Source organism: Lasiosphaeria miniovina, assembly GCF_030549165.1.
Source record: "Lasiosphaeria miniovina strain SMH2392-1A chromosome Unknown B0T26scaffold_7, whole genome shotgun sequence".
Classification (NCBI taxonomy): domain Eukaryota; kingdom Fungi; phylum Ascomycota; class Sordariomycetes; order Sordariales; family Lasiosphaeriaceae; genus Lasiosphaeria; species Lasiosphaeria miniovina.
Window position 1 is genome coordinate 1948079 of NW_026848226.1, and position 25409 is coordinate 1973487.

Consider the following 25409-nt stretch of genomic DNA (forward strand, 5'->3'; position numbering starts at 1 on the left):
AGGACGGGGTTTGGGTTTACTTTAGAGCTTTGGCGGATTAGTTTGTCGTCTGATATCACCTGGGACCTTCAAGGCGCCTGCGGCCCTGCGCCGCGCGACCCGAAAGGTTGTTTCTGACTTGAAGGGTCGTCCCCCACCCATTTGCAGGGTTCACTTATCGCGATAAGGAAGTCGCGGGGCAGAAAATAATAATTTGGAGCTGCTGGGCCGACTCTTGGCTGGTTGCTCAAACAGACGTTACTCGCTGCAGGGCTCGCCACGATGGTGGCCATTGACGACGGCTTCGAGGCCCTCTTGGAGCCCTTCTATAATGGGAAGAAGCTTACAGATCCCATCTCAACCCCAGAGGACAAATACCAGCTGCTGCCGGCGTTCCTCAAGGTCAAAGGTACGTTTAGTTGTGCCGAACTAGAGCTCCAATTCGCGTGCTACACGCATATGCACGCTCGAGGCTCGCTCGACTGGGCGTGAAAGGAGTCAACGTCGCAGGGGGCTCTCTCTAACACGTCTCGCCAGGTCTGGTCAAGCAGCACATCGACTCGTACAACTTCTTTATCAATCAAGAGCTCAAGGAGATTGTCAAAGCCAATCGCCTCATCAAGAGCGACCAAGAGGAGAACTTTTGGCTCGAATTTACCGACATCCGCGTCGGCACCCCATCCCGCAATGACTTCAGCGACATCAAGACGCGCAACGATGTCACCCCCATGGAGTGCCGCCTCCGCGACCTGACATACGCCGCCCCCGTCGTCGTCGACATCACCTATTCCCGCGACCGCAAGAAGATCATACGCAAGGACATCCAGTTGTGCCGCATCCCCGTCATGCTCAAGAGCGCAAAGTGCTACCTCAATAGCGCCACCAATGCCCAGATGGAAATCATGAACGAGTGCCCGCTCGACCCTGGCGGCTACTTCATTATCGGCGGTACCGAAAAGGTCATCCTCATCCAGGAACAGCTCAGCAAGAATCGCGTCATCGTTGAGGCAGACGAGAAGACAGGCGGCGTCTCGGCTTCCGTCACTAGTTCTACCCATGAGCGCAAGTCCAAGACATATGTCGTGCTCAAGAAGGAGCGTATCATGCTGCAGCACAACGTCCTTGTTGAAGCCATCCCTATCGTTATTGTTCTCAAGGCTCTAGGCGGTATGTCTGACTACGAGATTCTGAAGCTGGTAGCGGGCGAGAACGCGCGATACCAAGACGACTTCCTCATCAACTTCGAGGAGGCGGCAAAAGCTGGTGTCCACACTCAGCAGCAAGCCCTGGAATTCATCGGCGTCAGAGTCAAGATGGGCGGTCCCAAGAACAAGCCGTTTTCCATGTCGGCCCGGCGGAGCCCTGTCGAGGAAGGTCTGGACGCTCTCGCCAATATCATCATTGCCCATGTCACCATCCAAGGCCTTGACTTCTACCCCAAGGCCATCTACATCGCCATGATGGTGCGCCGTGTATTGATGGCTGCGCAGAATCCAAAGCTTGTCGATGATCGTGACTTTGTCGGAAATAAGCGGCTAGAACTGGCTGGGCAGCTTCTGTCGCTTCTGTTTGAGGACTTGTTCAAGATGTTTGTCAACAGTCTGAAAGGCAACATGGAGCATTTCTTCAAGAAGCCCAATAGAACTTCCACCTACGATCCTGTCGGCCCCATCAGCAGTCAGGGAAATTACATCACTATGGGCCTGAACCGGGCTATCCAGAGCGGCAACTGGACCGTGAAGCGTTTCAATATGAACCGCGCTGGTGTTACCCATGTTCTGAGCCGGCTCAGCTACATCGCCGCTCTGGGTATGATGACTCGTATCAGCAGTCAGTTCGAAAAGACGCGGAAAGTCAGTGGGCCTAGAGCCCTACAGCCCTCACAATGGGGCATGCTGTGTACCTCTGATACGCCCGAAGGAGAGGCCTGTGGTCTGGTGAAGAACTTGGCTTTGATGACCCACATCACCACAAACGTTGAGGAGGAGCCAGTCAAGAACTGGATATTCAGTGTCGACGCTGGCGTCGAGCCAGTCCGAAAGTTCACCGGAGCGGAAATACACAGCCCCGGCTCCTACATTATACACCTTAATGGCACGCCGTATGCCTTGACTCGGTACCCGAAACGGTTTGCCCGCAAGTTCAGGACCATGCGTAGGCGTGGCTACATATCCCCCTTTGTCAGCATCAACCTCAACGAACACTTCGCTGCAGTGCATATTGCGACAGATGAGGGGCGCATCTGCCGGCCATACATTATTGTCAAGAACGGCAAGTCCAAGTTGAAGGCGGAACACTTGAAACTCCTGCAACTTGGAAAGGCGGGGTTTGACGACTTCCTAACTCACGGCGTTGTCGAGTACCTCGACGTCAATGAGGAACAAGACACCCTCATAGCGCTATACGAGAAGGACATTACCCTGAGCACGACCCATCTAGAGATTGAGCCGTTTACCATCCTCGGCGCGGTTGCGGGGCTCATTCCGTTCCCCCACCACAACCAATCGCCCCGTAATACCTACCAATGTGCTATGGGTAAGCAAGCTGTCGGAGCCATCGCGTACAACCAGTTCAATAGAATCGACACCCTTCTCTACACTCTTGTATACCCTCAGCGGCCCATGGTCATCACCAAGACGATCCAACTTGTCCATTACGACAAACTTCCAGCAGGACAAAACGCAACCGTTGCCGTCATGTCCTACTCGGGCTATGATATTGAAGACGCCCTCGTCTTGAACAAGGCATCTTGCGATAGAGGGTTCGGACGCTGCCAAGTTTTCCGCAAGTATACGGCTGAGCTCCAGAAATACCCCAATGGACGTCGAGATAGGATGGGCGGCAGGGATAACTCGGATGATGGTCAAATCATATCCAAACATGCCGCTCTAGACGATGATGGTCTCGCCATTGTAGGCTATCGGGTCCAGTCTGGTGAAACCATGATTAAAAAGGAGACACCTTTGGATCAAGCGTCTACTGGTATCGGCACCGACCGTGGGCCTGATGAATTCCGCGACGCCTCAGTTAACTACCGCATCTCGGATCCGGCCTACATTGACAAGGTCCTCATTACCAACAATGAAAAGGACTCGGCCATAGTGAAGGTCCAGACAAGGCAAACGCGTCGACCGGAGCTGGGTGACAAATTCTCGTCTCGTCACGGGCAGAAAGGCGTGGTTGGTATTATTGTCGATCAAGAAGACTTGCCTTTCTCGGACATGGGTGTTGTCCCTGATATTATAATGAATCCCCATGGTTTTCCCTCCCGAATGACGGTCGGCAAGCTATTTGAGTGCCTCACTGGCAAGGCGTCCATCATCCATGGTCGCCCGGAATACGGCTTTGGCGATGCCTTCAGGTCCCACCCGGCCGAGTCCATGGGCCAGGTTCTTATCGACCACGGGTTTTCGTGGCAGGGCAAGGACTACTTCACCTCTGGTATCACGGGAGAGCCTCACTTGGCTTACATCTACAACGGCCCCATCTACTACCAGCGGCTCAAGCACATGGTGCAGGACAAGATGCACTCGCGATCCCGCGGCCCACGCGCCATCCTGACGCGCCAGCCGACAGAAGGTCGTTCGCGAGACGGTGGTCTCCGTCTCGGTGAAATGGAGCGCGATTGTCTCATTGCCTATGGCGCCTCGCAGCTCCTGCTGGAGCGCCTGATGATAAGCTCTGACGGCACCGAGGTCGACATCTGCCAGCAATGCGGCCTGTTCGGGTACAAGGGGTACTGCCAGACATGCAAGAGCACCAGCCAGGTGACGCAGATGACGATGCCCTACGCCGCCAAGCTTCTCGTGCAGGAGCTTATCAGCATGAACGTGGGCGTCAGGCTGCAGCTGGAGGACGAGTTCCCGCATCCTAAGTGAGATGTCGAAGAACGCCTTGTGTGTTCACCCTCGCTAGAAGAGATGTTTTGTTTTTAGTCTACCGGGGTTCCCATTTTCTTTTGTCTTGGTGGCTTTTTGGGGGCACAAGAAAGGATAGCGATTGTAGAACTTTATTGGAATCAGATGGGTGGCAGGCGGTTTATATGGCGTCCGTCTGTGCTATTATTCAATGAGTTTGGTTTTTGGGTGGGGGTGCATGGGCGGAGAGAGATAAAAGTAGACTATATGAAAAGAAGAGAGTATCGCGAGGCTTATGCTTTCGCGAGCTTGTAACGAGAGACTGTTGCCATTTTCGCCTTTGTTTCTTCTTTGCATCTTCCCTAGTGTTTTCCTTGTGGTTTATGCCTAGTCTAACTGGTAACCACCTACCTAGGTACCTAGTGTACCTATGCCTTGGATTGTCATCGCATTCGTCTGTCTGTCTCGTTTTGTGGCGGAAGGAATTGTGAGGAACCTAGGTCTGAAAGGGGTCGGGGCAGGCAGAACTCATTCCGATCTAAACTTGATAAAACACTTGGTCGTTAAAATACCAATTACGTGTCAGGGTATCGTATGCGTATTTTGCGTTAGAAAATAAAACCTATATAACCCCCCCCCCCCCCCCCCGTATTGGATTGATATGTCATGTGTATGCCAACCTCGGAAGAGCACATCCTACTCTCTCCCTCTCCTAATGGTTTCTCTCCATTGCCGGCGCCTTATTCAAATACAAGCCTAAGTCAGGACCTTAGTCTTTCATAAATTTCTATCCTTTCTTTTTTCCTCGTGTTTCCCCGCAGCCTCCTCTCAACTCACTCCTTCGCCACGGCTTTGACGCCGGCCATGGTGACCTGGAACTCGACGGCGCCATCCAGGCCCGGGGCCGAGGCGGGCGCGTGCGGGGCGAAGACGACCTTCATCCAGCGGCGCCAGGTGTGCAGCGCGGGCATGCCGAGCCTGCTCCTGTCGTCTTCTTTGTCTTCGTCGTCGCCGCTGCCGTCTAGACGTTGGCGGCTGTGATGCCGGAGGCGGTTGCCGTAGGCCGGGCGCTTGTACAGGGCGATGCGGGCGGCGATCTGCGTCGACCACACCAGCCCCAGCGACGGCGTCTTGAGCGCCGCCTGGTCGTCCAGGTCGTCGCCCCACCCCGTGAACCACCGCTGCTGGTGGTCGAGCAGGAGAGCCGGCGGCGCCGGTGCCCCGCTGCCGTCGTCATCGCCGTACGGGTACGGTGGCGGCGGCGGTAGCATGGTCGACGGCGGTCGGGGTTCGGTGATGCTCGAGCGCGGGACTATGTCGGCGAGCGACGACGAGGGCTCGACGGCTGGTATGGCGGGGCCCGCGCCCCCTGGCATGTATCTTTTGCTGCGTGTGGCGAGAGGACTTTCCTGGGTGCTTGAGCCGGCGCCGGCGAATTGGTGGTGGAGGTGGTGCTGCGGCGGCTGGCTCTGGCCTTGGTGCCGGAAGGAGGAAATGGGCGTCTTAGACCCGCCGCCGAACCTGTCGGCCACCTGGTTGGCTACGACGACGGCAAGGTTGTACTTCCGGGCCAGGTCGCGCAGCTGCATGCCCAGGCGCACCAGCTCGGTGCTGCGGGCACCCATGTTGGAGCCGTGCTGCTGGTGGGTGCTGGAGGAGCGCTCGAACTCGGCGCGAAAGTTGGCAGCCACGCTGTCGAGCACCAGCAGGCCGATGTTGCGGCGCTCGATCTCGACGGGAACCTGGAAGGTGAGGATGTGGTCCTGGCTCTCGAGGTCTGGGGTGGCGGTGCTAACGATGTTGTCCAGTGACGGGCGGCCGGCCGGGGGCTCGACAGACCGCAGTAGCGGGTGGGCGGCTAGCACCTGCGAAAGGCGGCGCGTCGACAGGGCCGCCTCGGTGCTGATGTAGAGGGCTGGACGGCCGAGCCCGTGCGGGGGAGGCAGCTGCACGGCCAGGAGCAGGGTGAGCAGGAACTGGGTCTTGCCGGCGCCCGACTCGCCCGTGATCTCGGTGACGTAGCCAGCGGGGATGCCGCCGCCGAGGGCGCTGTCAAGCGTCGCATCGAGCGTGCTGATAGTCTGCCACTGGGCGGCGAGCGATGCGGCTGTTTGCTTCAGGACAACGCTCGAGGGAGCTGCTGCCGCCGGCGCGGGGGGTGGCCGGCCAAGGTGTCCGACATGGCGTAGTGGTTCCTGTTCCTGTTCCTGTTCCTGTTCCTGTTCCTGATCCTGATCCTGATCTTGACCCTGACCAGGCTGTCCACTGGGGCCCAAGACGCCGAGGTCGGTGTGGAGGGCATTTAGAACGGTGGCGCAGAGACGCTTGAGGTCAAGCAAGGGCAGGTGGGTGCGCTTGCCAATGTCGACGGGGTCGAGAGTGAGCAGGTCGCTAGTGGTCAGGGCGTGCTTCTCGAGGACGGGGAGTAGGCTCGCATACTGGCCCACGGCAAAGTGCGGCAGCACCCGAAGAAGATCGGTCATGGAGCCGCATCCAAACTACCTAGGTCATGTCATATCAAGGCACGGAGGTCCGTCACCGTGTCCGTCTCTTAGTGCACGAGCAGTGAGTGTGGGTGAAGTGTAGAGGGAGCGTCCTATGAGGTGAGGGGTGAGGTGTGAGGTGGGAGGTGACTAAAGTAGGCACTGTACCGTGCCAATCCGCACTGTATTGAGCCGACTGCTTCAGTAGGGCGAGGATGCACAGCCAGGCAGCCGTGCAACCCGATATGCCTGCGGCCGATCACTAACCCACTTTCCCGAACAAGGCAGGCAGACTCTCGGACACTGTGCAACCAAAACCGCCAAGTGCGAACAACGACCGGCATGCATTGCCGTCTTTCCCAAACAACGAACGCAGCCTCGTCGTTGCCTTTTTTCTGGTGTTGTTAGCCTATCCCGTCCCTTTCTATTTTAGAAACTGAAAATACAAATTTCTCATTGCAAAACTTGAAAGATATCTAACCCTCCACAACACTATCATGTCCGTCACTGAGACCAAACTTGAAGTCAAGTTGGAGCCAGCCCCTCGCCAGCTCAGGCACGCCTTGGTGGGCATGGCGATTGTCTCACTTCCTCGTCGCTCTTTGATCTTTTGGTATTACACCGCATCATGGCTGTAATGGGCCACGGGCGGGACAGGTGCATGCTCACCGTGTACAGGCCCGACCGTCGCAAAAAGGTCAAGCCAGTCAGTCAGGTCAGGTTAGCCAAGGCTCGCGCCCTTGAGTCATCTCACCTCGAAGTACACAAGCGACTTGGCCTGGGAAAGCACGCACGCACTCACGCGGAGTCGTGTAACTTGAAAGCAGATGGGACCAGAACCAGCTGGGAAGTGTTTCCCGTAGCTCATAAGAAACCTCCGCTGTCCTATCCTCTTCTGGCCATGGCCCATGGTCTTCCCCTTCTCTGTTGTGTGTCTGAGGGCCGTCAAGCTGGCTTCTCTATGACAACCTCCTCATCCTGTTTTCACCCTCTTTTGTTGTCAACTCTCCTATCATGGTTCGCTCAATCCTGTTGGGGGTTGCCATCATCGAAGCTGTTGCTCATGGCTTGATGTTTGCCGTCTCCAAGACATCATCAGGCACAACAGCTGCCTCCCTGGGACATGGCTGGAGTCCACGGCCAACAGCTCCCCCACCCAATCTGGAGCTTCTGAAGCGGCAAGCTTCCAATGAGGAGACCTATTACATAGCTAGCGACAACACTTGCGGCTTCATTGAAGCAAGTAAAGGTTCGTTCCGTCTCATACACCATTGGACGTCGTGCCTTGCCTGCCTGCTGCTGACCTCCGCTCAAAGATACTCCCTTTGACTGCTATGGAGAATCAAATACGTGTTATATGGTTGTACGGCCAGGCTTCTACGCTGGTTGGGGCTGCATCTCACAACTCAGAAAGGGGGTTGCAACACGGTGTTATGACAATGATACCATGTCCGCCTGCGATGCTGAGTGCATGTTGAACGGAGACAATCTTTTCTGGTACGTACATATCCCACACCCTAACCGTGCTAGAGGCGATGGGGATGTACCTCTCTAATGCCTGAAACTACCTACCTAGTACCGAGACTGTGTTATTTGGCGACCACTGTAACACCTTTCAGATGTACCCGTCATTTACCCACTACCAATGCGCGTCGAGCGACCATGCACTTATCTCTGTCTACGTGACTTATAGTGGAATGACTAGTGGTCTCTCCTTCTCTACTCTCATCAGCACTTTGGTGGATCCAGCCCCGACAAGCCAGTCATCCAGCCTCGAGTCTTCTCAAACTTTACACGAATCATCAGCACAGGCTACTCAACCCCCTCCCGAATCATCAACACAACCTGCCCGGACATCATCCGAGACATCCAACACCTCTCCAGTATTCGACACGTCCCAGGCATCCAGCACGTCCCAGACACCCACCACGTCTCAGACATCACTTACATTTCAAACGCACCACACATCACAGTCCCATACATCCCCGCCCTATACTTCCCAGCCGCATACCCCTCAGGAATCGTTTGGGTCCCAAACAAATAATTCGACAGCTGGTGGCACTTCTCCAGCACCCTCTTCGCCCAGTGCGACTGGGGCCGGCTCAGGGTCAATCACCCCGACTGGTCCTATTGTTGGAGGCGCTGTGGGTGGCACTGCCTTCCTCTTCTTTGTGGGCTTTGGCATATTCTTCTTCCACAGACAGAAAAAGACTCAACCGCCTCCCATGCAACAAAAGCCTTCCGGTGGTGCTCTTGAGAGCGTAGCCTACCCAGATACGCCAGCCCCGCCTCTAACCGATCAATCGTATCCCACGCCGCCTCCTGGCCCTGCCTACCCAACCCCCCCTCCAGGCCAGCTTCAGGAGCTTCCCTCGACGCAGCTTCAAATGTCCCCTTCACAGAATTTTCATGAACTCCCCCCAACATATCTCCAGATGTCGCCTCCCCAACAGTTTCCGGAACTTTCCTCGCAGCAATTCCAAGAATTTCCCCCACATCAGCTTCAGGAACTTGCCTCACAACAATATCCTAACCTTGCTCCCCAGCAGCTGCATGAGTTATCCCCGCAGCAACAATATAGCCAGCTTCACTCTCAGCCCATCAACTACAGTGGTGCACCACCGATCATGACAGCTGCCGGTCAGTCAGTACACAGACAATCCACGAGCAGCCCCGTCTCCAGCCCAATGGCCCACTCCCACACCGACAGCCGCACGGGCAATTTTTCGCCCCTATCCTCGAGTCCATTGTCGACCGCAACCTCCCAGTTTTACCCTCAAAACCAGCAGAAATATCAACCGCAGCTATATCAACAGCAACATCAACAGCATGACTACCACCACCATCCGACACAGAGCCCCGGCAGCACTTACCCTTATAACAGCACCTCACCTCCACTTTATCCCAGCCCGGGACCACCGAATCACCCACGCCCCGGGCACGAAGCAGACGGTAGCCAGATGCATGAGATAGGGCCGCAGTGACGGCGGTCTATTCAAAATATGGGTGGGGGGGGGGAGGTTTCATTTCTCTTTCGGGTCTTCGCCCGTTCCCAAAAACCGAAAGATTAAGTGGATTTGGTTGGTTCATGTCTACTTGTTGGAATAATAGCACCTGTGTGGCAGCATTTCTTCTCATTATCATCATGGATAACCTGGAGGGTATATGTGTATATATATACCTCTGTTGCAGTTTAAACAGAAACGAATCATTGGCTCTAGCAAGGGCGCCTCTATGATCTTGATAAAGGACCATTCCTCTAGGAGTATATTTACACACCAACCTCAAACAACAACCACGGGCACAGCTAAAATCACGTGAGTCTTATTGTCAGAGTAATCGTCAATGAGCCGCAGTTCAAAAGGCTGCCTAGGTAAATAATAGTAGGAGAGTGTCAGTTAGCGTTGAGTTGGACGAGTATTGGCAAGCTGTTAGTGTCACGGCACAGCGCATTTCGGGTTCCTTATCGCATTGCCGTGTGACGTCACTTCCCGATAAGCCCAGTTAGGTCTAGCGCATTGGTCACGTGGTTGCGAGCTACCCCGCCCACAACCTTTTCTACTGATCGCACAATTCGCGATTCTTCTTTTTCCTTTTTTCTTCCTTAGCTTAGTTTTACACTAAATCAATACGGTATATTGTTGGCAACAGTCCTTCAAAACCTATTAACCGTGACAGTTAGAGTCTACTTTGGGATCGGTTATGCCTTGGTTAGAGCCAAGTTAGGGCATGGCTAAAACATGCTTGCGGCGTGGTTTAGGCTAAGAAGCGGCTAGTGTAAGAGAAGGCAGGTACGCCTGATCAAGGTGGTCACAATAGGAGCAACAAGCAGGGCGAGCAATGACTGGTATTGGCGTAAGACTTCAACCTGGCCTGAGCTAAAGAGGTGTGCGAAGGCCATGGTCTAGATACACGTGAAAGGGGTTACGAGTCATCCTTGCGTGGCCAGGGTGGTAGTGGCGATAGTGCGTGGCCCTGGTAGCGGTGACGATAGTGGCGATGGTGGCGAGGGTGGCCCTGGTGGCGGTGACCATGGTGGCTACGAGGGTGGTTTCCTTACAGTTAGATAGCTAGCAATACGAGGGTTGGTTGTTATATGCCTCTTACGACATAGTTTAAGCGTGGTTGAAGCCTGGTTTCGACGTGGTTAAGTCCTAGTTAGAACGTAGTTTACGTACGATTCAGTAATTATTCAAGTCTAGCTCAACGATACTATTTAGAGTAATATGTTAAGTAGCTAGTTAAAACATAGTTACGTGATAGTTCTAAGGTGGTTAGGTTTAGAAGTAGTTAGCTAATAATACGAGGGGTGGTTATTATATGTGCCTCTTGAGACGTAGTTTAAGTGTAGTTGAAGCCTAGTTTCACGTGGTTTAGTCCGGGTTAGAATGCAGTTAAGTGCGGTTCGGTAACGGTTTGAGTCGAGTTCGGAGACACTATGAGAACCTATTTAGAGTTCAGTGTGTTAAGTGACTGTTATAACGAGGTTGAAATACGGTTAGGTGACAGTTGAGAGACTGTTATGAGATAATTACGAGATGATAGGAAAGTTGATCGACTTGAGATGGAATAAACTACGTCACTAACACTAAAAGCACCCACGGCAAGTCAGATCAAAGCAAGAAGTAAGCAAAGTAAATGCCTCCTAAAGATGAAGGAGAGAACCAAACCAGTAGAGCACAACACCATCCCCATAAACAAGCAAACAAACAGATAGCAACAACAACTAAGGCACTGAAAGACTTCTGTCCTATCCTGTTTCCTAGGGACATTTACCTGTAGACTCAAGTAAAGGTTGATTGCATTACGGCACTCTGCAAAAAGGAACATATACGAGTTCATTCTGATATCGAAAGCGAAAGAACAAACCCAGTTCATCATACATGCATACAGCCATTATTGTCCGCCACCTGGAATATAATTATTCCCCACCGATATACCCATCCTAAATTTCCTCAGTTTTGGTACGGCTTTCCAAAAAAAGAAGAAGGAAGCAACCCAAAATAGATACATACGCACAAAAACTCAACTATTCGCGTCTTAACATCCAAATAGTACTTCGACAAGGAAATCCATATACACCACATGTCTCAAAGGTTCAGGGTCAAATAAAGGTTCGGGGTCAAATCCAAAGTCATTCCCCCTATACAAAAAGGAAAGGTAATTGAGATCAATAATCGATCAGCCGTAGCTTCTTGCCAACATCTCGGCGACGGGCCTGGACGGCGGCGCGCTCCGAGGGCTTGGTCTCGCCGTTGTCGAGATTTTCGCCGCGGGCTCTGAGAGCCTGAAGGAGCATACCGGCATCAAAGAAGCCATCTACAGAGAGAATAAAATTAGTATTAAGACAGACATGCAACGCATGAGAATAGAAAGGAGAGAAAGACTTACACCCTCCCAATTCATCGTCTTCGCTCATAGCCAAGCTCTCCTCAGTCGGTGACATGCTCCCCGTAAGACTCTTCTGCGACTTGATAACCTCGTTTCCCGTGATGAGGCGGCCGCGGAGCCGTGGCCGGTTGACCGCCCTGGGGCGGCTGGTGTCGATCTCTCGGGCACGCGTCTGTTTGTTCGGTACGACGGACTGGCGGCTCGCGATGCGCAGGATGCGGCGGATCTCGAGGAGGTAGCTCTCGAGCGTGTCGACGAAGCGGCGTGTCTGGCGATGGCGTGACGATACGCAGATGGAGATACCGTCGTCTTTGATGATGTAGCCAATGCCGAAGCCGTCACCTGAGACGGGGCCGAAGCCGAACTGGCGAAGCGACGGATTACCACAGTTAGAGGTCGACAAAATGGTCGTATTTAGCTTATCCCAGCCCGAATCGGCAAAGATCAGAGGCAGGGGATTGTGGTTGTGGTCTCTGCTGCTCCGCGTGTTGGTGCTGTCGCCGCGCTCTCGCAAAACCAAGCGCGGCTCTCCATCAACAACTGGAAAGTGCGACTCCTTGGACGGGGGGCTACCAGCGAGGGAGCCACGGTCCGAGAGTCCGTCTATGGGGCTCGAGTACCCGTTGCTGCTCATGCCGCTGCTCATATCCTCGTCCACGGTGCGCTGCCACAGGCAAAACAAGGCATAAAGGTGCCTATCGCAACCCTGTCCCTTCGCGCAGTCCTTGGTTGTGCTTACGTGCCGCTGGCACGCTTTGCGAAGTGCTTCGATCTTCTGTTCAGCCGGGTTGTCAGCCCAAAAGGTTTGCACAAAGTTGATCGAGTCCTCTGAGACGGTGCGGATTGCCTCGGTCCTCCCGTGCAAGTACGTCTTTGTCATCGCCGGCTCGTAGGTGCATTCGATACGGCCGTAGAGACCGTAATAGGCTGCCTGGAATGCCATCTGCACAAAGGCATCCGGGGAGAATCCCATTGAAGTGATGAAATTCTTTCCGTAAGAGGCAAAATCGAGGCACTCAAACTCGTTTTGCTGGATCAGATCGGCAAGCCTGGTCTCTGCAAAACGCACTGCAATGCTCAGCTCGGGGATCATATCCCACTCTAGCTTGTATGGAGTCGTGTTCACATCGCCAAAACTCTCGGGGTCGCGTTTGGACGGATCCGGACTCGTCGAAGCCCAAAGTGTTGGAGCCTGGCCGTTGATGGTCCTCGCGAAGCGTAGAATGGTATCCGTGTAGACGTCGCTGGCAAAACGCAGCACAGTGTGGCCGTCGACGCCAGTGTGCTCGAAGTTGATCCCAGCGCTTCCATTCTTGCATACGATGATCTGCAGCTTGTCGTACCAGCGATTAGTGCAGGTGCCAATCTGAACGCCCTTCTCAATCTCGCTGGTGCCACAGAGCACGTTCTGACAGAGCGCGGCAGCGCTGGCAGGCTCGGTGTAATCTAGGCAGACGACGAAGAGTGCAGTGTCAACGATATTGAGACAGTCGGCATTGTTTGAACCCGCTTCTCTGGTCAAGAGATCTCTCAGTCCCGACCAGACTTTCCTGTTTTCCGTGCTGAGGACCCCAAGTGCGCCCTTGGCAGCCTCCTGGATCGGGGTTTGTGTGGCGTCGTCAACAACAGTCTGCAGGTTAATAGCAATGTCCTTTTCCGTCATGATCAGGTCCGAGTTGTCGTCCAGTACGTCAAACCAGTAGAACTGGCCGTGGCACATGACAATAATATGCTTGGAGTCTGGGTCCTGTTCGATCTGGCAGCCGGCATCCGTTGGGACTCGAGCGGTTCCAAACAGCCGTGAGTACTGGTACATGTCGAGAGGAGTGCCTCTGACCGTGTCAGGGGGTAGCTCCTCCTTGCGTACGGCCCTCACAAACTCCAGTGCCGACACCACCAACGACGCAGCTCGTGTGACCTGATTGTTGCGGGCAGGGGTGGGATCATCTTCGAGGAGGAAGAAGGGGTTCAGGTTCAGGACAACCGGGTTGTCGAAGTTGAGGTATGAGTCATACCCTCTTGGGGAATTAGCTGAACTGCAATACATTTTTGAGACAGAGGGGTATGAGTGAAGGTAACGTACAAAACTGCTCGATATAGCTGGTCTTCCCTTCCGCATACCTCCTCAACTTCTCGTTCATTTCGGGCCCCTCACCCCTCAAGAACTCGTCGACGGCGTGGCGGGTCTCAGCATGCTCTCTAGAAGACTGGAGCGGCTTGAGGGCAGCCAGGTACTTCTGACAAGTGCGGTCCAGATCGGGGATAGGCAGCTTGGGAAGCTTGTCCTGGTGGGCGAAGGTTACGCCCCCCTTGGGCTTGTCCTCGTGGGCCGACATGGAGATGGAGTACTTGCGGGCCCTCAAACCGGGGCTGGTGGTGGGCTTGGGTATCTCTGGGTACTCTGGGATGGAGCGAGGAGCTGCCACCGTATGTTCTGGGGCAGAAAGAGTCTCGCCAAGAGACTTTGGCATGGTAAAAATGCGGACTTGTGTAGGCATTCTCGTCAGTTTTCAGCTCCGGCGTGGGAGGTGTCAAGCGTAGAGAGGGGAGACGAGGGTGCTGATGTTCAAGCCGCGAAGAGCTGTGCGGTAGAAATAGTGACAGTCTTGGAGACAGTAGGATGGCATTCCACTTGAAGTGCTAGGGGGGCCTCTTTCTAGAAACAAAAGGGGCGTCTGAGACGGAAAGAAGAGGCGAGAGAAGAGGCCGGCGCTCGGCCGGGCGAGGTTGGGGATATAAGGCGGGCGGCATTCTCGGAGATGTCAAGAATCCAACGACGAGGTGGACGGGATGTGGAGGCCAGTAGTGTCAAAAAAGGGAGCGACCCGCCGAGACCCGCGGGTGCTATAGTGAGCGTCTCTGCGAACCTGGACCGGCTTGTCTGGGCCATCTGGGAGGCCATGCGCATGTGGGACGTGGGAGTGGAAACTATGTCCATCCTATCCTCACTTGCACAAACGCGCTCTCGCATGTGGCCGCTTTAGGCGCAAAAAGGGGGAAAGGACAGGAGTGATTGGACATGGCAGCGAGAGTGGATTTGTGAAACTCCTCCGCAGGACCGAACACTCAATATGGATGCACCCATCTGACAATCTGCCGAGACAGCTCGAGTGCTGGCTGGATAAACAAAAGCAAACTAAGTGCAGCATACCTAGAAAAGCGAGGACCGGCAGCTACCTGCCGCGCTCTGGCCGAGTGCCGTCACGCTCTGGAGGATCAGGTAGCAGCAGCGCGGGTCCGAGTCGATGGCAGTCAGTCGTTCGAGACCCGACCCGATGGCGGGGGTGACGAGGGAGGAGGGAGGCGGGAGGCGGGAGACGGGAGACGGGGCGCGCAGTAGACTAGACGAAGTCTATTGTTGCTCTTTGCTAGTAGGTATGCTTTGTGTAGGTAGGTTTGGTAGGCTCTCTCTCTTCTTATTTCATCGTAAATCTTCTTGCCTTCCCCCGGTTAGCGACGCCCGCGTCAACCTGGAAAGAAGTCATCTGGTCGCTATACCGGATCACTGGTAGTCAGGCAAATGGCTCGCAGCGCTGGCCCGAGAGACCAGAACAGCTACAGCCCGGGCTGACGGGGCCAAGCAGTTGTTCCTGTGACCCGCGTCACCGGTGTCACCAAAAAATGACGTTTGGCTCCCGCACCAACACCTAGACCTAGACCCAGACCGGAAGGCTTAGTCTCTCAGTAGCAACAGTAGTAGTGGCCTAGACGGTATCACTCGTATGTCCAGCGGCCACAGCATACACGCCTTCTGCTGCTGCTTGAATCGAGACTTCCTGGTTGGTATTGGTATCGCACAGTGGATTGGGAATGTGGAGAGCCGCCTAAGACGGTAAGGTACTAGCGAGGGCGGACGAGTGCGCAGATGTGAAGAAAATGTGCGAATGGACAAAGAGCGTGCTGCCGGTGACCGAGGTGTCCTCGTCCCTTGCGGATGACGGGAGAGGCAAGTCCAGCAGGTGGCCTGAGGTGGTCTCTCGGACAAGAGGATGTCTGTGGTTGGGTGGGGTTGATTAAGGACCACGGCGGCACCACGCGGCCTAGGTTCCCCAGATGCAAGCCTGGAGCATGGAAGCTTCCCAGAACGGCAGGGGCGTGGCAGCTTCCGCCATTAGTAGCAACTGTTTTGTACTGCACGATAACCTGAAACTCGAACCTTCACTTAAAGAGAGGCGGGATTTATGTAGAACATAATTATCATAGGCTAATTCAACTTCGGCTTCAATGTTAGCATGGGGTTGGCCCCTAGGGGTATTGGGAGAAATGGAAGTCCAAAGTCTCTTTCTTTCGATGGGAGGCGTTCGTCATCCCAAGATGGAATCTGGGGGTGGGGTTAATTGGTGGGCGGGGAATCGCACCAGCACGCCGTTAGCTCAGCATGCAGTCATTGGTCACAGGGACGGTTACTGCCGCACGCGCCTGCTGGGATGAAAGATGGATTCTTCGTCTGCGGTCTATCAGGTTGCAGAAGCATGTGAAGATTCTACCTGTTGGGAGGATGCACAATTGCTTGCCAATCTCTAGGCAAAGGCGGCAGGCTGCAGACCCCGACAGAATTTCCCGGTCGAACGGATCTGTACTGTGTATTGCCAACCGCTACACACCCGAGTCACTTAAAAAGTTTCCTGAAGGAATACTCCGTAATACGGCTGAAACCCCCGAATCTGTAACCGACAACCTGTAAATATAGAGACAGTCGTAGTAGCTATTCATTCGTGGTGAACTGTTCTGCCATTCACAAATCGGGTGGCTAGATAAATGATAGAAGCTGAGAATTTGGACTTAATTTTCCTTCAGGCTGCGCATCAAGAAACATGGGGATGGTACGGAGTACCTAAAGCAGAGCACACTTGGTGGTAGGGCTGGAGAGATCGGGCCGCTGAGTCCAGCGGCTCGGATCAAAGGACGAACGGTAGGTACTGTACCTAAACAGACGGCTAGACCAGGGCCACCGATTGCTCCGTAGCTTGCCGGGATCTGACGACCACTTCTCCAGACGGTCTACGCTTCAAGCAAGCAATGCCAGTGCGGGGGGTTTTTTTTTTTGGAATAAATTCGAAAGTAGCTGGAATGCTTGAAGGTGCATTCATGTAGTTCGATGACCAGAGATGCCCCTGGAAGTAGTAAACCGGAAGAAGCCGAGAATAAACCCCCCTCACTAATCTAGAAGCCAAGGAAATTAGAGGAAGAATAGAGAACGACCGCCAACCCAGACCATTGCACGAATATCAGAGACAGCCTGTCTTGAGAACACAAGGCTCGGCGTGATAACCAGCGCAGTCCCCGTGCTCCTGTAAAATACCATACTTGGTATTGATTTGGTTGAGAAACTAGGATTTGTTATAGTCTGTCCTTCACTAAACCCTGCTCCTCGAACGGATATCTTTCTCGATTCGGCGAAAGCGGGTCCAAGCTTGATCGGCGAGGTTGACGGGAGGCATGGGGAAAAAGCTTAAACAAAATTAAATGAAGAATCGCGACTTCCATCTTTTCCAACCACCCTCGCTTAGAATCTTTGCGTTCTCCCTTCTTCCCTCCATTTACTCGACCCATCCTATCTACAATACCCGTGGAACATATGTGCCCACTTCGTCCACTGGCTACCCATACCTCTGACAAACGATGGAGGAGTATTGCTCCGTATACCTCAACACTGGCCCATGTCACCAAGAGCGTTTTTCTGAGCCTGCGAGATGAGAGAGATCACCATATCCATCCGGCGGATGTGTAAAGGCCGTGGCTATGTCCCAAACTTTCTAGCACCGGCGGATCGCGCAAACATCAAAAAATCTACTTGCACTGCCACGACCTACCCAGTTAGCGCACCCTTGTTCGCCCGAGCTCCTGGCTTCGGCTTTGAGAGACTACGGCAGAGAGGCTCAAAAAGACAGCCTCTAATTAACATCTAATTACACGCCCTGTTTCGACGCCGGTTATTTAACAATTCTGGTGGATGGCCTAGCTTGAAATGCTTACCAGATTTAGTCAGCTCTGCTCCCATCAAATGGTCCAGAATATTGTATTATCGACATTGACAACTCAATGAGCCTGGTCTCTGTCCCGTTCGGCCTAAAGAATTCTGCTGCTTGTCTCGCTATTGTTCTTTGACACTCTTGACTCTAAGATCTGTCAAAGAGATCAAGTTTCCCAGAATTACTTACCCAACGTCAACGACTAATTCAACCCCCTCATTGGCTAGCGCAGAGAGAACCAACACTCATATGACCACAACCGCCAAGATGCAACCAAATACTCGCCGTCCTTCGCAAGACGATATTTTTTGTTGACAGCAAAATCTCCAGCCTGCGGTTGTTTGAACTCACGACGTCCCCTCGACCAATTGAATTTGGCAAAACGTCAAGGAGATATACACTTATTTTGTCTCACCATTGGCTACTTCTCGGGTGCTGTCGGTCCCGTCGGCAAGCACCGGGACGCTCACGCGACTGTCACATACCCGCAATTGAGACGACTTATCAATCCTAGACTGAGGAAAATGGAACAGTGATATTGAGTTGCAATGAGGTCGGATGACATCTCGCCTAGAAATCGATCGATCGCACATCCATCGACTGCGTGAATTCCAATTTGTGGAGAAGCGTGGCCTGCCCCAAGACTTTGCTGAATACGGTATCCCATTTGACCAGCTATCTCGATAAGTCCAAGGTACCTAAGGTACCTACAGCAGCTGAACTCCGCTTTGCCACCCCCAACCTGACCGCTGGTTGTCATTGAGCAGTCTGTTGTGTCGAGCAACAACCTTTGTTCACGACTGGGCAAATTATGAGAAGAAAATCTCGCCAATTGCAACGACGCAGTCATGTTCGAATCTTGGTACGATCGGCACGACGAGAAGACAAAGTTCTGGCTTGAGTTTCAAGTTGTCAGCGACGGGTTTGAGGAGGGTAGCACAACATCAACTACCACGACGACGACAACAACGACAACAGCAGGAACACTCCAGCCTGCTACGGGTCTCAATGACAGCACGTTCAGCTATTTTGGGGCACTCCCTGCTGAGCTTCGGCTGAGCATCTGGGAAACTCTCGTCCAGCCGCGTATCGTGCTCGCAGCGTGCTTCGACTCCCGGTTCAAAGATCAGAAGCGCGCCCAGCTTGAACAGCGGCCCCGAAAACGGCCCGTACCAGTGCTTCTGCATGTCTGCAACGAGTCCCGAGCGCTTGCGTTGCGCCATTACGAGCTTGCCTTCGCTTGGAAGATCCCCCATCGACTTGCATCCCCGGAGGCTGGTGCACTGCCAGCCCGTGCCGAGGCTCGTGTCTGGTTCAACTTCCGCCTCGATGCACTATTGCTGCTGGGTGAGCTGGAGCCTTTCGACCAATACGGGTTCAACTCGCCCATGGTTTACTTCCTTCGAAAGGACGACACGAGCCGTGTACGTCACATCGCCTGCGCCTTTGAAGAGATGCATCTAGGCATCTACGAGTCGGAACAGATATTTGGTTCGCTCTTCCACATCGTCGACAGGTTTCCCGCCGCCAAGCGGCTTTTGATCACAAGCACGCCCCGGGACTTGGAGGTTCGCAGCCTTGTGCTCCCGTCGGCGGACAATGTCATTCAAAAACTGTGGTGGGCCTGGATCAACGGTACTTCTATCGCATCGTCGCTAGCAAATACTCAGATTTTGATGATCAGGGAAGATGATCTAGCGTCATTCATCGCCGAGCACAGCTAGCGTCATGATATTTCCGTATAAGATGCATAAAACCCCGATCTTGTTGCTGTTTTTTCTAGTCTCGTCTATAGCTGGAACACCACTCTCCCAATTATGGAGAAAAAGGCAGACGTGAAACCGCGGAACAACTTATTCATGAATGCTACAAATCATAATCTACCATCCGACTCCGGGCTCTCTGAATAGCACCCGCATGGCGACTGGTTATCGTTGCCTATAAAGCCCAGGCATCAAAACTTTTGTCTATGTCATCGCGCCAGGTTATCTCACACTGCCGCAATTACGCCATTAGCGGGCCGACCCGTCGTCGATCAGGAGGATCAGTCCACCCGCAAAGGACAAAGACGGTCAGACATCCAAACTCAATGCCCCCAATACCCTGGCCATCCAGAAATTCCTAGGCTTTGCATGCTGGCGAGGGAGGATAGGGGGTAGGTGGCTCAGGCTGCGGTGGCGGCTGCGGCTTTCCCTGCCGCACGCAGATCTCGTTTAGGTTTCTTCTGTGTGCCATTCTGGAAAACCGTTAGCACGCCGCTGCTCACACAACCCGGCTCATGCAAGGCCTACCTGAGTAAAGACTTGCCCGTGATCTTGAGGGAGAGCCACGGATGAAACGGCTTGGGATATGTTCTGGTCTTGGATGATTCGTCTATCTTGACAGGGGCTCGAGTCGAAATCGGGATGTGAACGACGTCTGCTGTCAGAAGTCCCAGGCCCAGAGCTCTCCTTGCCTGGGTATCGTCATCTATTTATCGACAATGGCCGCGGTGCCCCCCACTCATGGTATGTCCTGAAAGAGGTCTGAGCAAACCGCCTCCAGAGGGGTAGGAGTCGAACGGTTCTCCTCGCTGACAGGTTTCCGTAGTGAGATGGCTCTCCTTCTCTCTGATAGAGTATGTGGAAAGTCGCACGTGGTGTGCTATCTCTTTGCCCGTTTGATCGCCGGACATGATGGTGGGTGGCTTTGGGGCCGTGTCTGCTCTTTGAGAGGCTGCTGCCTTTCCGAATCTTCTAATGGAGGATATATGGGACGGCGACGCACGGGTAAACCCAAAATCTGATGATTGCGGAACCATTCTGGACCTCTATCACCCTTGAACGACAGACGCCTTGATCAGCCTGACAGGGGTGCAAACCCTGCTTCTTCTGCTCAGGTGACAGACTGCGGGAACGTGGGAGTCGAGGGGAGCCCTAGATTAAAAGGACGGCCTATGCCCACACCTCGCGCTATATCTAAGGTACAGAGGTGCAAGGTGGCATCCCGGGGCTGCAGAATGCGCCGTGTGCCCGAGCTCGTCTTCTGATATGGCGCTCTCGGGTCTGCGCCAAGAATGGCGGCCGCCACGGCAGCCTGACGTTTCCCGTGCTCGTCATCGCTCGACACGCAAGAGCCAGGGTGGCCATCGCTCCAGGCAAATATAGGGCCAGGAAGCAGGCCAGGCTTCTTCTGGGGAACCCGTTTCCTCTGTCCCGCCTCGTGCCCAGTCTCGGAATTGTTCCTATCAGCGTTCTTCCCTTCCGGCCATGCAGGCCGTCGGCCACGACTGCTCGACAGCTCAGAGTGTCAAAGCGTTCTGTTTAAATCGGCCCGCAGCTTACACGAACCCGGATGACCCCAGAAATATGAGGATGTGGCAGCATGTTATCGAGACCCTATAGTTGGCAGGTTCAAGGCGGCAGGCTGAGCATCTGACGGCATTGAGTGAGAATGCGGGAGCCTACTCCGGTGGTAGCCACAGCTCGGCACGGAATTGTTTGAGACTACCGGCCACGAATCGCTATTCAGTCAGATGTCCTACCTTGCTATTATTCTCTTGTTTGTCCTCCCGCCCTTGATCTTCTTTTGCTTGTCAAATGGTGCAGTGTATGATCTGATCGCCCTAGCCGGGCCTAACAACGTAGAGATTATATTCAGGACCGACCTCCATGTTTTTTTCTTGATGATCTCGGTACCAAGGAAAGACTCTTTTTCCCCTTTCCCCCCACAGGAAGGCCCTGATTCCGCGTTGTTTCACAGTTCGTCTGTGGGAGCCCACGTGCCGCCGGTGTGGTGGAAACCAAGGCAAGAGAAGATAGGTGGGAGAAGCATAATATTCGGTCGAGGATTATATTCTGTGGTTCGGCTGGCACACCAGTCATAGCAACAAAGCGCCCTTTTCTGAGTAAGGACCACTAAGCACCAGCACCCGAGAGCCCTAGCATGATAACACCCCTGGTTTCTGGGTGACAGGTCAGATTTGGCGTGCTTTGAGCAAACGTCCATTTTGGAACCTTTTTTTCTCTCTCTCTTTCACAACTTTCTCCGTTTGAGGCAAGACCTAACCCCCCTGCAGGTCTGTCTACCAAGCACACCGAAAACTGGGGCCCAGGGTTACGCATGTTGCTGGCTGAGGTGCCGCTAGTACAGTACTGGTTTGTGGCATTGTCGCCACTTTTGCCGCACCTGCCTGGTCCGTCGGGGTCTTGTGTGTCTGAGCGGCTGTTTCTAGAATATTTCTCTCCCTTGCTTGGCGTCTTCGTCTCGAGACGGGATCCGTAACCGCCCACGCTGCGCACAAGCAATCGACGGCAACGGATGGGGGCGTTTTCGCATCGGCGCTCAGACGACAGAAGCGGATAGAGAAGCTCGGTGGTGGCATGCCAAGTGGGCCCTTGCAGCTCTTAGCTGAGAGGCTGGTTCTTGGTGCCATGCGTTGCGCTGTGTGTGCTGCAACGGAATGGCGTGCAGTAGATACCAGCAGGAGCTGGGAGATTCCCGAACGGGGTGGGGAGTAGGTTTCCTTGCAGTACTTGCACAGCACAGCTCTCCTGGTCTTGTTGTTTGACCTTTTGCCTGCTTTGGCAGTGTCAGCAGCTCTGATAGGTCCGCCGACTCGACCCCCTTTCTGCCGGGGCGCCCGATCTCCGGAGGCCCGGCCCCCACTCACCCCCGGCAAGATTTCAAACAAAAACCCTCAACCCCGCCATTCTCTGGCTGGCACATGCCACTGACCACCACGCACCTACGGGATATGATCTAAGTGGGTTGCTCCCTTGAACGCGGGCGTTCACCAGAACAAAGCTTCTGGGTGGGGCCTGCCTACAAGCGAGAGGAGAAAGACGGGTGCGACAATAAGACTACCTGACTACCTAGGCTTTGTGGTGTGAAATCGATGCCATAAGCTTTCCTTCACCCGGTCCTCCGTCTCCACTGCCGAGAGATTGCCGAGAGAAAGACGGAGTAGGTCGTTCTTAAGACAGGAAAGCAGACGCCGTAAATCGGGATCACTCCTTTGCTGGCTTCTCATTTGCTCGACGAGACCGACTGCACCGCCTGGTCCATGTCCATCTCATTCTCTTTGTTTACTACCCCTATGACGGTAGCAATTATGGGCGCCCCTATCAAGCCCCATTGGCAGCAACCATCTCACCCAGCGGTGCAGCGCGTCATCATCGACGAAGCCGAGTTCTCGTCCAAGAGCATCTCCGAGGTGGCCGTGCCGCCGTTTGGCCACTTCGCCGCCCTAGAATTTCCACCGTGTACGGCGGCCGACGAGGCTACATATGCCACGGTCCAGTACGGTATCAAGAAGCACCTGAACCTCAACAGCGACCTTCTCTACATCAATCACTCATGCGAGCCGTCCCTTGTCAGTCTATCAGCCTTAGTCCCGGTGCCATGCAGGGCGGAAAGAAACGCGTAATGGAGAGTGCAAGGAGCAAGTGAAATTTAGGCTACACGTGTATGCTATGAGCCTGAACCTGGACGAGGGTGAGGCTGTCGATGGACAGAGATGCTTACACTTACGTGAATGCCCGTCTACAGATCTTTGACATGGCCAACCGCGCCATCATTGCTGGCCCCAAAGGTTTGCAGCCGGGCGATGAGCTGACCGTTCGTGTTCCCCCCTCCCCTTATTCCTCTTTCACTCTCGAGCTGGCATGGCACGGATCCCATCCACCACCCCACAACCTCTTTTCCATCTCCTTTCACACCCCGTTTCTGACCAGCCTCCCACAACACACAGTTCTTCTACCCGTCGACCGAATGGACCATGGCGCAGCCGTTCGACTGCCTCTGTGGGACGCCGACCTGCCGCGGGCGCATCAGCGGCGCCGACGACATGACGGACGCGCAGCTGCAAGGGCTGTGGCTGAACAGGCACATCCGCCAGCTGGTCGCGGCCAAGAAGAGCGCCTCTGCTGGTAACAAGCAGGAGGAACCTCTCCACAAGAACGGCAACGGCATCTGCCAGAAGCCGGCGCAGGCGCCGGGTGCAGTCCCCGGGGAAACCGGAGCCGAGACCGACTACGTCGAGCAGGCACTGCGGGACGCGCTGCAGCGCGCCGAGGAGGACGCCAACGCGGCGCGGAGAGATCTCGAGTCGCACGTGCAGCAGGGCCGCCGGGGCCGGGTCCAAAGCAGCAACAAGAACAGCTTGCCGCCGACCAACGGCAGCGGCAGCGGCAGCGGCAGACACAGTAACGGCGTTGCCGTCGAGGACGCCGCCGCCGGCTCCACGGGGGCCTCTGCTCCGCGCCGCGGGCTCACGTCACGCGAGCTGGGGGGCGAGATGGGCGGAGATACGGTTCCGTCTGCTTGATCTGGTGCAACCGTTGCATGATTACCTAGACGTATGGGATTGTCATTTGGGGCGGGGGGTATTCTGCTAGAAATACATATATGCATACAGTACAGGAGGGGTGATATATATAGAGGAGAGGTAGAGATAAAGAGAGATAAACAGAGGGGAGTGTTTGTAGCCCCGGCATTAAGCTATTTGTTGCTTCACACTAGTCTTGAAAAAAGAAATTTTCGCATCTCTCGCGTCGCACGCCCCCGTTGAACGCCGTCTCAACTTCCCTCCGGGTAGGCAGGCATCAATCAGATGATAGAGAACCCTCCCAAAAAATGAAAACAAGCCCGTTCCCATGCCGCAAAAAAAGTCATGCTGCTCCCTCCCCCATGATCCAATACCGCCAGCCTGTTCGCAGTAGTGAAGCACAAATTGGGTTTGTACAGTACCAGTCCAACTCCAGTTTTGGGGGATTCTACTTTCCTTATCCGCTTTACCAACTTCCTTGATTACTCACATACTCTCTCGTCGCTTTGCATCGTCAAGACACACGGTCCCTTGGCTTGTAAGGTCACCTCCTCCGATCCTTGGCCTCGGCGGCAGCAGAGGAAGAATTCGACGTCGACACGGCGGCAAAGGCCGGGCACGGCTCGGATGCGCCTCCGCCCTTGATGCCGCCCAGCAGCCAGTCGGTAAGGCCGACCACCTTTGCGCCGACGCCGCGCTCCCACTGGCCGCTCTCCTGGACGTGCTCGATGGTGTGGCTGAGGATGCGGCCTTCGCGGTCAAAGTCGAAGATGAACAGGCCCGTGAACTCTTTGTTGCTGGCGCCGACGGGCTGCGCGTTGCCGACGGAGCGCCCATTCCCGTTGTTGGTCGTTGGCGGTGGTGGTGGCGGTGGTGCCGTCGCACCCCCTGCTGGCCTTTCGGCGTCTCCTTTCACTGATTCAGACCCGCCGTCGCCCTCGCCCATACTACTACTCCTCCCTTCTCCCGGAGCCGCAGCGCTTTCCCTTGCTTGCTGTTGCGGCGACGGCGTATTACCACTGCTGCTGCTGTTGCCGTTTGTGCGCGCCGTCTTGCCCACGGTGCGCCACCGCACAATCAGCTGCTCGCCGTAGGCGCCGCGGGGCCGGCGTCCGCCGGGCAGCGGGGCGTGGGCGTGGTTCTGGTCGACCATGCGCTCCGACAGTATCTCAAGGCGCACGTTGCCGACCAGCGGCACGCGGTTCCAGGCGATGGGGCTCGACCATAGCGCGGCTATGTAGGCGACGCGGCCCGTCACGACGGGCAGGTGCGGGTGCGTCGACGGGAACAGGTGCAGCGAGATGTTGGGGCTCAGCACCTCCTGCGGCAGCGGCGACTGGAGGAGCGTGGGCAGCCGCTCTTGGAGGATGCGGAGGGCTGTTGTTTGGGGAGGCATGTTAGTGGGTTTGTTGCTTGTGGG

General features: G+C 54.7%; 8 protein-coding genes across 8 annotated transcripts; 4 read left to right on the forward strand and 4 right to left on the reverse strand.

Moving 5' to 3' along the window:
• Positions 1 to 261: 261 nt before the first annotated feature.
• Positions 262 to 3857, forward strand: B0T26DRAFT_655146 (uncharacterized protein; the record flags this gene model as incomplete). Its single annotated transcript, XM_060438602.1, has 2 exons — positions 262 to 388; positions 517 to 3857. The coding sequence occupies 2 exons, from the start codon at positions 262 to 264 to the stop codon at positions 3855 to 3857; spliced, it is 3468 nt and encodes a 1155-aa protein (XP_060291557.1).
• A 618-nt stretch (positions 3858 to 4475) lies between these two features.
• Positions 4476 to 6440, reverse strand: B0T26DRAFT_726672 (P-loop containing nucleoside triphosphate hydrolase protein). The gene has a single exon (XM_060442831.1). It carries the CDS (start codon positions 6317 to 6319, stop codon positions 4670 to 4672), a length of 1650 nt encoding a protein of 549 aa, XP_060291558.1. The 5' UTR covers positions 6320 to 6440; the 3' UTR covers positions 4476 to 4669.
• A 606-nt stretch (positions 6441 to 7046) lies between these two features.
• Positions 7047 to 9394, forward strand: B0T26DRAFT_455820 (uncharacterized protein). Its single transcript, XM_060435125.1, has 3 exons — positions 7047 to 7568; positions 7636 to 7816; positions 7896 to 9394. Exons 1-3 carry the CDS (start codon positions 7334 to 7336, stop codon positions 9301 to 9303), a joined length of 1824 nt encoding a protein of 607 aa, XP_060291559.1. The 5' UTR covers positions 7047 to 7333; the 3' UTR covers positions 9304 to 9394.
• Positions 9395 to 11489: 2095 nt separating this feature from the next.
• Positions 11490 to 14208, reverse strand: B0T26DRAFT_656201 (choline/Carnitine O-acyltransferase; the record flags this gene model as incomplete). Its single annotated transcript, XM_060438691.1, has 3 exons — positions 11490 to 11638; positions 11711 to 13726; positions 13794 to 14208. The coding sequence occupies 3 exons, from the start codon at positions 14206 to 14208 to the stop codon at positions 11490 to 11492; spliced, it is 2580 nt and encodes an 859-aa protein (XP_060291560.1).
• A 4322-nt stretch (positions 14209 to 18530) lies between these two features.
• Positions 18531 to 19406, forward strand: B0T26DRAFT_654895 (uncharacterized protein; the record flags this gene model as incomplete). Its single annotated transcript, XM_060438587.1, has 2 exons — positions 18531 to 18615; positions 18661 to 19406. 2 exons carry the CDS (start codon positions 18531 to 18533, stop codon positions 19404 to 19406), a joined length of 831 nt encoding a protein of 276 aa, XP_060291561.1.
• A 1088-nt stretch (positions 19407 to 20494) lies between these two features.
• B0T26DRAFT_680148 (uncharacterized protein) lies at positions 20495 to 21334 on the reverse strand (the record flags this gene model as incomplete). Its single annotated transcript, XM_060440453.1, has 5 exons — positions 20495 to 20568; positions 20628 to 20950; positions 21006 to 21059; positions 21206 to 21252; positions 21329 to 21334. The coding sequence occupies 5 exons, from the start codon at positions 21332 to 21334 to the stop codon at positions 20495 to 20497; spliced, it is 504 nt and encodes a 167-aa protein (XP_060291562.1).
• A 1440-nt stretch (positions 21335 to 22774) lies between these two features.
• Positions 22775 to 23989, forward strand: B0T26DRAFT_655150 (uncharacterized protein; the record flags this gene model as incomplete). The annotated part of the gene is made up of 4 exons (XM_060438603.1): positions 22775 to 23035; positions 23212 to 23280; positions 23414 to 23776; positions 23888 to 23989. The coding sequence occupies 4 exons, from the start codon at positions 22775 to 22777 to the stop codon at positions 23987 to 23989; spliced, it is 795 nt and encodes a 264-aa protein (XP_060291563.1).
• Positions 23990 to 24590: 601 nt separating this feature from the next.
• On the reverse strand, positions 24591 to 25364 carry B0T26DRAFT_621325 (uncharacterized protein; the record flags this gene model as incomplete). The annotated part of the gene is made up of 2 exons (XM_060436077.1): positions 24591 to 24786; positions 24916 to 25364. Coding segments are annotated over 2 exons (645 nt in total), but the record flags the coding sequence as incomplete, so codon positions are not given.
• Between the last annotated feature and the right edge of the window lie 45 nt (positions 25365 to 25409).